Source organism: Seriola dumerili, unplaced genomic scaffold, assembly GCF_002260705.1.
Source record: "Seriola dumerili isolate Sdu_G_001 unplaced genomic scaffold, Sdu_1.0 BDQW01002177.1, whole genome shotgun sequence".
NCBI classification, from domain to species: domain Eukaryota; kingdom Metazoa; phylum Chordata; class Actinopteri; order Carangiformes; family Carangidae; genus Seriola; species Seriola dumerili.
In genome coordinates this window covers 207,256-214,350 of record NW_019176432.1, presented here as the reverse complement: position 1 = coordinate 214,350, position 7,095 = coordinate 207,256, and the positions used below count along the sequence as shown (strand labels likewise).

The following is a 7,095-nucleotide window of genomic DNA, read 5'->3' as shown; positions in this document are numbered from 1 at the left end:
TCCTCCGTTTTCTCTCTGAAGTCATTGAATTCTTCAGCTTGTTTTCTGGCCTCCTCCTCATACTTCTTCTTCATTTTCTCTATTTCTGTTTTATATTTTCTGTCTATCTCTTTAAGTTTCTCTTCCTGCTCTCTTCTCATTCTGTCCTCTTCTTCTCTCTTGTTTTCAGATCTAACTCTCTCTCTGTCATATTCTTCCTGGAGCTTTCTAAGTCTTTGTTCCTCCCGTCGTCTCTGTTCATCTTCTTGTTTTCGTTTTTCCCACCACTCGTTTCGTTCCTTCTCCCAGTCCTCCTGTTGTGTTTTCATCACCTCTTTAGTCTCCTTCAGCTTTCTGTCAAAGATTTCCTTTGATTCTGATTCTGATTTTATTTTGCTCTTCAGGTCTTTAATTTTTTGTTCCCACTCCTGTCGTTGAGTTTCTTCCTGTTGTTTCTTCTTCCTGTCTTCTTCTTCTCTCTTCTCCTGTTCTTTCTGTGTCTGCTCACGCTCCTTCTTTATCTTCTCCTGCATTTCCTTGAGTTGTTCATCTCTCAGTTTTCTCTCTTGTTCAGTTTTTGCTCTCTCTTCTTCCATTCTTCTTTTCATGTCTTCCTTTTCTTCCTCATGTTTTCTTTCTAGTTCCTCCCTCTCTCTCTTCATCTCTTCTTCCTTCTCCTTCAGGATCTTCTTCACTTCTTTCTGTATCGCTGCTTCAGCCTCTTGCAGCATCTCATTAGTGTAGCAGCTGCCTCTATTTCTCTTCAGCATGGTGTCGATCTTGTTTATCAGCTCACTGACTTGTGTACGATTGTGTTTATCATAGTTGTTAAACACATGGCATCTTCCTCCACAGTCAGAGATCAGCTTCTTAAAGGAATCGTCACATTTATTTTTGATGTATTCTTCAATCGACAGCTCCTCTTGTTCCAGTGAATCTCCTCTTGTGAAAAGAATGATGGTGAACTCTCCAGAATTCTTCCCAAAGACTTTCTTAATGAGTTTCAGCGTCTCCTTCTCCTCTGGTGTGAGTCGTCCGATCTGTAACACCAACAGGAAGACATGTGGTCCTGGAGCCAGAAGACTGATGCACTTCACCATCTCCTCATTAACCTGTTCATGAGACAAACTATTGTCAAACAGACCAGGAGTGTCGACCACAACAACAGGACGACCGTCCACTTCACTCTGTGCTTTCTGACAATATTTGGTGACTGATGTTTGACATGATTCAGCTTTAAACTCTTTTCTTCCCAGAATGGTGTTTCCTGTAGCGCTCTTTCCATTACCAGTCTTTCCTATCAGCACGATCCTGAGACACTCTGGACTCTGGTTCTTATCATCACCTGTGAAATGTGAAGACCCGCAGTTACTTTATGTGCTGACAGTTTGAACTCTACATAGACTGCAAGATACGGTGGGTTTGGAAAGTTTTATACAGCAAGAGAAAAAGATAATTTGGCCATTAATGGAGAGACAGAACTTCCTGATTGACAGTGTTACATAGTGTTGGAGTCTGTTTTATTTTGGTGTTTCCTGTTGATCCTGTAGGTGGATCACCTGATTGACACACACCTGTGCTGACTAGTGGGCTGAGTCTGTTTAGGCCGGCCCTTTGTTTCAGCTCTCTCTCTCTCTCCCTCCTGATGCAGCAGCACCTTTGTGGTGCAAGGTCTCTGTTTTCTTTTCAGTCTCACCATCTATTTCCAATAAACTTTAAAGTCGTAAACTTCATCCTGGTGTTGTGTCCATTATTATGTTCAGTGTTTGAGCCGGCCATAACAACAGTCAGAAAATGAAACTAACTGACAGCAGACAGAGCCAACAGATTCAATGACCCCGAGAGTAAAACTTATTACATCAACTGGCCTGACACTCACACACACACACACACACACACACACACACACACACACACACACACACACACACACACACACACGCAACAGGTGTACCTAATAAAGTGCTTTTTATAGTACTTACAAGTGACTTTGCCTTTTGTTCTCCTGTTCTCAAGGTCAGTCTGCAGTGTGATGATCTTCCCTATTTGTGCAAGTGCAAATGTCTCAGTTGTGTAGCTGGATGGTTTTTCTTTGTCGGGTCTCATTTTTTCTAAACTATCCAACACCTCAGAGATCTGATGTTTGTTCTTGATGTTGACAACAACAGATCTTCCTCCACAGCTCTGAAGCAGCTCCTGGATGTCTCTGTTCTTTCTTATAAAGTCAACAACAGCTGGAGCTGCAGGATCTGACTCCACAGTGAACAGAATCATGGTGAAGTCATTGACTGGAGAGCTGAATGAGTTCTGGATGGTCTCTAACTCTCCCTTGTCTTCATCAGTGAGGGGACCCACAGGTAGGACCAGGATGAAGGCATGGACGCCCTCAGGATCACAGAGGGAGATACACCTGAACGATTCCTTCATCAGTTCCTCCTGAGGTTTTCCATACAAGGCAGGAAGCTCCACCAGGGAAACCTGACGTCCTCTCACCTCTCCCTGATGTTTAACACACTCTGATGAGCTGGAGACTGAATGAAGCTCTGTCTGACCTAAAATGGCCTCGGCTGCTGAAGTCTTCCCTGCTCCTCTCCTCCCACACAGAACCAGGTTTAAAGCTGGTTTCATGTGTTCAGACTTTAGTGTCATGGTTAAACCTGGATCCTCATCCTCAAACACATCACAGCTCAGATGATCTCCATTGTTTTCCTTTGCAGTTTGACCCAAGCGTGTTAACAGCTCTGAAAGTTCAAGGTTCTTCTGCCACAAGTGTCTGTACCTACATGTTTTGATCATGTCTTTTAACGGTGGATGCTGACTGTACTTCTCCATGAAGCCTGGCTGCTCCTCTCTGGGTGTTGAGATCAGAACCAGTGAATGATCACATGATCGATCACTGAAGAGTTTCAGGACTCTGCAGAGCTTCAGTTTCTGTTCCTCAGTGAAGTCTTCAGGCTGTAGAACCAGCAGGAACACATGAGGTCCAGGGACCGAGAGACTCACAACACTTTTCATATGTTCTGTCAGTTTGTGTTCAGAGATGTTGTAATGAAGCAGATCTGGGGTGTTGATGAGAACTATTTCTTTCTCCTTCAGCTGTCCACTGACTCTCTGACAGCAGTCTGGTTCTTCCTCAGTGTTGAACTCAGTCTCTCCCAGGATGAAGTTCCCCACTGAACTCCTCTCAGACCAGCTGTTCCCCAGCAGAACAACCCTCAGCTCAGACACTGAAAGACAAAACACTGAATAAGAAAAGGCTAATTAAACTGAATTTAACATGTGTGAGGGTATCACTACTTCTTCAGTAAGGACTTGGAGAAACTTAAATGTGACTTACAGGTTATACATAATATTTAACATATTCTGTCTCAGTTCAGTTTGACTCACTGTGAGGAGGCAGAAGTTCAAAGCTGTCACAGCGCTTGACAGGCTGCTCATCACCTGTCACTGTGAAGACACAGACATGTCAATATTCATACAGTCATCTTTGCATTTGCACTGTAGTAGGTCTGGTTATAACAATAACATTGTAGAGGATACAGGATACACAGACAGTTATATACAGGGTGTATATTGCAAATATCGGCTGTATTTATAGCAGAACAGTTGTATTAGACTGCATTAGACTGTACAGGTGTACCTAATAAAGTGAATTTATGTTGAGGAAACACTGACATGTCAGAAGGTCTGTCTGTGACACAGCAGGCGCTGTCTTTGTAAAAACAACAACTACTTCCACAGTAACAGAACAACCTGTTGATGCACACTGCCCTCTACTGGTCCACTAACAGATTTATTCAAGGGTTTGTATCAAGGAAACAAATATTTCAACTCTCACTCACTTCATTCAGAAGAACAGCTCATGTGTTAATTAGTTAATTAATTATGTGAAATTTGTAAAACCAACTTGATTTGAATTCAAAAGATGAAACTAACAGCCCATACAGAAATGTAATATATGACATACAGTATATGTCTCCATATACAGAGTGATGTTGCCATATATGTCACCTATAAGAGGACATTTCATTATCACATATAAACATCCTCTGGATATATGAAGATATAAGTTCATAACATACATGAAATACTCAGAGTAAAAGTTGTATATATATTAAAAACATCTATATGATGATTTTTTTATATGGCTCAACATATTTCAACTATATTTGCTAATGATGTATAATTAATTAATATATACAAGTTTATTAAACAACATTTATATAAAAATTATATATGTATGTACATAACTTCCACATATAGAAATTCAGTATATGTACATGTATTACACTTGTGTATGGGAATATGTAAAATACCCTGGAGCCACACACACAAGAGAATAAAATACACAGACTGCACATGTCTCATAGTATTGAAAACCACTGTGCAGTGTTAAGGCCTCTGATAAACCTTCAAACTCATGGATCTGTTCTCCAAACTTCCTGGATTAGACTTCATCATCTCACCTGTGTTAGACTAATGAAGTCTGAGTGGACTCACCAGGTGCTGCAGTATCCATGATGTCAATCAGAGATGGTTCATCCAGAGACCAGCTGCTGCTTTAAGACAAAAACTAAAGAAAGAACAAACGTAAAATAAGTTCATGTTATAACTATTATCTACTTGTATCTAACTGTCAGTTATATACATGTAGTACAGACAAAGACTCTTGCTGCTTTAGTAACACTGAGCTTCATTTACTGTGAGTCCACTGAGAGTTTCCACCTGACACCAGCATCTGTTACATGTGGTTCAACTGTTGCTTCACATTAGCTGCTTTATGGTTCCTGTCTACAGGAAGACAGGCCTATAAAAGAAACAACCTATTTTGCAAAGAGATTTGTTTAAAAAATCTCCCAGTTCAGAACAAAGGAGTAAAATCATCAGTATTTACAGTGTGGAATAGCACTGACTAATAAAGTTATTATATGTACCGTTTCTCCTTTCTGTCTGAGTTAATGGTGCGTTCGAGTGAATTTCAGTATCTCAGTATTTTGTGGGTGAACATCAAACTGTGATCAGACCTGAACAGACACTGCGCATGATGTTGATCAATCATCAGATATCAGTTATTCAGATCGGTGTCATTGATCGACTGTGACTTCTGAGGTTAAATTACAGTTAGTCTGTATTACCAAACTAACACAGTCTTCCCTGTTTATTTCCATGTCTCTAGTTTTTATTATTCTTGTTCTGAAACGTGAAATTAATTTTAAGTTTTCTCTCTTTTTTAAATTATTTTATTACTTACTTTTATTTCATTAGTAACATCAGAGGCCTTAGAATGCATCAGAGAAGAAAGAGATGTGTTGCAAAGGAAAGGCAGTGTGGCCGCATCGATCGATACTTTTTAAGAAGTCAATCAAATAAGTCCAGCGACAGGTAGAAAACCACAGTTCAAAGGATATCAATAACACAGCTACAGAGGGAGAAGAGGAGACTACAAGAGGGGATGCAGCTGATATTGAGGTGAATAGGCCAGTCAGAGAGAGAAATATGTAGCAGAAAACTAGAGTTAAATGGCCGAGGGCAAATAGCAAGAAAGAATGGGAGTTAGTCAATAGAGATCTGTCAGTTATTTTAAGCAGACTAGGAGGAAATGCAAGCGATAGACTAGAGACGATGGGGGATATAATTTACTCCTATGGTGCAGAAAGATTTGGGGTGCAAGACAGAAAGAGGGTCGAAAGAGCACAGTTAGTTAAGTCTAGACGGCAATGGGAAATGGAGAAATTAGTTAAGGAAAGAAGACAATTAAGAAAGCAGTGGAAAAGGGCAACAGAGGAAGAGAGGGGGGGAATTGATGTGTTGCAAGAAGATTTGAGAGGCAGGCTAGCAGTACTTAGAAGGGCTGAATATCTTAGGAAAAAGAGAAAGAAGAAAGAATATGTAAGGACAGTGTTTTACAGGGACCCTTTCAAGTTTGTTAAAGGATTGTTTAACCAGGAAAAGGGAGGGCAGCTTAAAGCAACAAAGTTAGAAGTAGAAAAGTATCTAAGAAACACGTATTCAGATTTTGAGCAGAATAGAGTAATAGGCCTTCCACCTGACATGCCACCATTAGGAAAGATAGACCATGAGATGGATGTTAGACCACCCAGGTGGAAGGAGGTTGAGGAGGTAGTCAGGCGTGCAAAGGCTTCTTCGGCCCCAGGGCCAAATGGAGTCCCCTACCGGGTTTATAAAAGCACACCTGATATCCTAAAGTTTTTGTGGAGGCAATTAAGAATAGTTTGGGAGAAACAGGTTATTCCCAGAGCATGGCGTAGGGCAGGAGGTGTTTTTATTCCAAAGGAGAAGGAATCCTCAGATCTGAGTCAGTTCCAAATGATCTCTCTCCTAAATCTAGAGGGGAAGATCTTCTTTAGCTTAGTCGCACGGAGATTAGCTAGTTATTTAGAAAGGAATAGCTTAATAGATACTGCAGTAAAGAAGGCAGGAATACCAGGTTTTGCAGGGTGTTTAGAGCACACTAGCATGATTTGGCATCAGACTCAGGCAGCCAAGACAGAGAAAAGAGACTTGCATGTCATATTTTTGGATTTAGCAAATGCGTTTGGTTCAGTGCCACATAGCCTTATTTGGGAGGCATTTGATTATTTTAGAGTGCCTGGAGTAGTGGTTAGTTTAGTAAAATCGTATTTCCAAGATATTAGGCTATGCATAAGCACAGCATGCTTTACAAAAGGATGGCAGAGGCTAGAAATAGGCATTATGGCAGGGTGCACGCTTTCTCCATTGGCATTCACAATGGCGATGGAGGTAATCATTAGAGCGGCAGGATGGGATGCGCCTTAAACCAATTAGGGCCTACATGGATGACATGACGTTGATAACTACAATGGTGCCATGTATGAAAAGAGTACTTGAGAGACTTAATAAAAACTTAAAGTGGGCTAGTATGAAAATCAAGCCTAGTAAGTCTAGAAGTATCTCAATAAGCAGAGGGAAGTTAAGTGATAGGAAGTTTGTAATAGACGAAGAGGAAATTCCAATAATTAGGGAAAAATCAGTAAAGAGTCTAGGTAGGTGGTACAAGGCAGACTTGAATGACGGAGAACAGGTAGTGCAGTTTCGGAAGGATGTTGCTGAGGGACTCAATAGCATAGATACATC

At 40.8% G+C, this 7,095-nt stretch overlaps 1 protein-coding gene across 1 annotated transcript in view; it reads right to left on the bottom strand.

Annotated features, from left to right (window-relative positions):
* Positions 1-461: 461 nt before the first annotated feature.
* Positions 462-7,095, bottom strand: part of LOC111239250 (GTPase IMAP family member 8-like) — a gene marked incomplete at its 3' end in the record, with an annotated part of 10,248 nt that continues 3,614 nt past the window's right edge. Inside the window, exons 2-6 of the mRNA XM_022769087.1 lie at positions 4,480-4,552; positions 3,367-3,426; positions 2,234-3,206; positions 1,962-2,185; positions 462-1,324 (exon numbers count right to left, since the gene is read on the bottom strand). Of these exons, the coding sequence (XP_022624808.1) occupies positions 462-1,324; positions 1,962-2,185; positions 2,234-3,206; positions 3,367-3,426; positions 4,480-4,498 (2,139 nt within the window). The remainder of the gene's footprint in view (positions 1,325-1,961; positions 2,186-2,233; positions 3,207-3,366; positions 3,427-4,479; positions 4,553-7,095) is intronic.